This window comes from Phyllostomus hastatus, unplaced genomic scaffold (assembly GCF_019186645.2).
Source record: "Phyllostomus hastatus isolate PE091 unplaced genomic scaffold, TTU_PhHast_1.1 phas_scaffold_114, whole genome shotgun sequence".
Lineage (NCBI taxonomy): Eukaryota > Metazoa > Chordata > Mammalia > Chiroptera > Phyllostomidae > Phyllostomus > Phyllostomus hastatus.
The window spans coordinates 432,217-433,647 of NW_025334006.1; the positions used below are offsets into that span (position 1 = coordinate 432,217).

The 1,431-nt window shown below is 47.2% G+C and overlaps 1 protein-coding gene across 1 annotated transcript; it reads right to left on the minus strand.

Moving 5' to 3' along the window:
* Nucleotides 1-232: 232 nt before the first annotated feature.
* Nucleotides 233-1,150, minus strand: TAS2R4 (taste 2 receptor member 4). Its single transcript, XM_045855576.1, has one exon. It carries the CDS (start codon nucleotides 1,148-1,150, stop codon nucleotides 233-235), a length of 918 nt encoding a protein of 305 aa, XP_045711532.1.
* Between the last annotated feature and the right edge of the window lie 281 nt (nucleotides 1,151-1,431).

Here is a 1,431-nt window from a genome sequence, read left to right on the forward strand (position 1 = left end):
TCAGTAGCTGATAAAAGATACCCCAAACAAACTCCTAATAGAAAGTGCCTAATTTAAAAATATTAGCAAAAATTTTGAAAAATCAACTGAACTACAGGCAGATGTAATTGCTGCTCTGACTTCTACACAGCCTAAGACCATATCAGCAATTACAAAAAGGACGCCCTCAGACTGATGGTGAAGCCGCTAACAAAGAACAATCTTGCTCCCAACTATGAAGTGACTGCAGCCACTATTCCCTACTGATATTCCACCATTTGTTGAAACACAGAATCTTCTTTGCTTTTGTTTTCAGTTTAGGATGTGTGACAGTAATGAGAACAGAATGTCCTGGGTGGTAAACAGCGGAGAGCAACACACACACGGACCTGGTTCCCAGATTCATCCCTACAGAAGACGGGAGGTGGAGGGACAGGGCAGCCACGGAGTAGGGGATGTACAGGAGGAGGGAATAGGCCATCAGCTTCATAGCGCCCACGTGAGCTTCAGTCTGGGGATTCCAAAAGCCACTGGCGCTTCTCTGCATCGTCTGTATGTGTCTCCTCAAGGAGTTTATTAGCAAGGAAGCAGAAGTCACATTAATGAGGAACTGGAGAAATGAGCTCAAGAACAAAGAGATCGCCAAAGACAAGATGCGCTCATTGACGCTGAAATCTGTGCCATTCCTCCTGGTCACGTATTCAGGAAACCGCAGCGTCTGTCTGAGCACAGCATACAGAAGCGTGGTGAAGGCGGAAACCAGCACGCAGGCCACCAGCAGCCTCGGGGTCTTTGAGGAGATATTTTGTCTCAGCAGGAGAAAAACTGAGTGCTGCAAGTTAGTAATCTTCACACAGTAGAGGACGTTGAGCATGGTCACAAACCAGAGACTGCTGGAGTCCAGAAACACCCAACACAGCATGACAGCAAACAGGCTGGCTGACCTTCCGACACGTGGAGAGATGAAGAGGTACAGGATAGACAGGAGAGACAGTGACAGCGTAAGACATCTGGCGGTGCCCAAGCTGAACAGGATCTTCTCAGAAGAAGAGATTTGATGCCTTTTGACCCAAGTCTGGCAACTGACAACTGCAATAAACAGATTCATAATGAGTCCTACAAAATTCAAAGTTGCTGAGACAATAACAACAAAGAGTATTTCCGGCACCATCTCTCCTTGCGGGTTGAGCGGATGTGGTGCTGATGTTGGGAACAGGAGAAATACTGAAATGCACAAGGAGGCACCGGTATCCAGCCAGAAGGAACATTTCCTTCTTTCCTTTTCCCCAGTGTGGCAAATGAGCCATTAGTGGGCTAAGAGCCAGCTGCTTTTACTGAGATGCAAATCTTCCGAGGATCACATTACTCTCTCTTCACTGGCGTCCTGTTTTCCTCAGAAATGCCTAATTCAAACAGCCTGGGTAAACCTGGGAGCCCACTCCTCCAAGAGAA

What these genes read in the sequence shown, in the direction of transcription:
- TAS2R4 (XM_045855576.1), bottom strand. Translation starts at nt 1,150, where the DNA reads ATGGTGCCGGAAATACTCTTTGTTGTTATTGTCTCAGCAACTTTGAAT.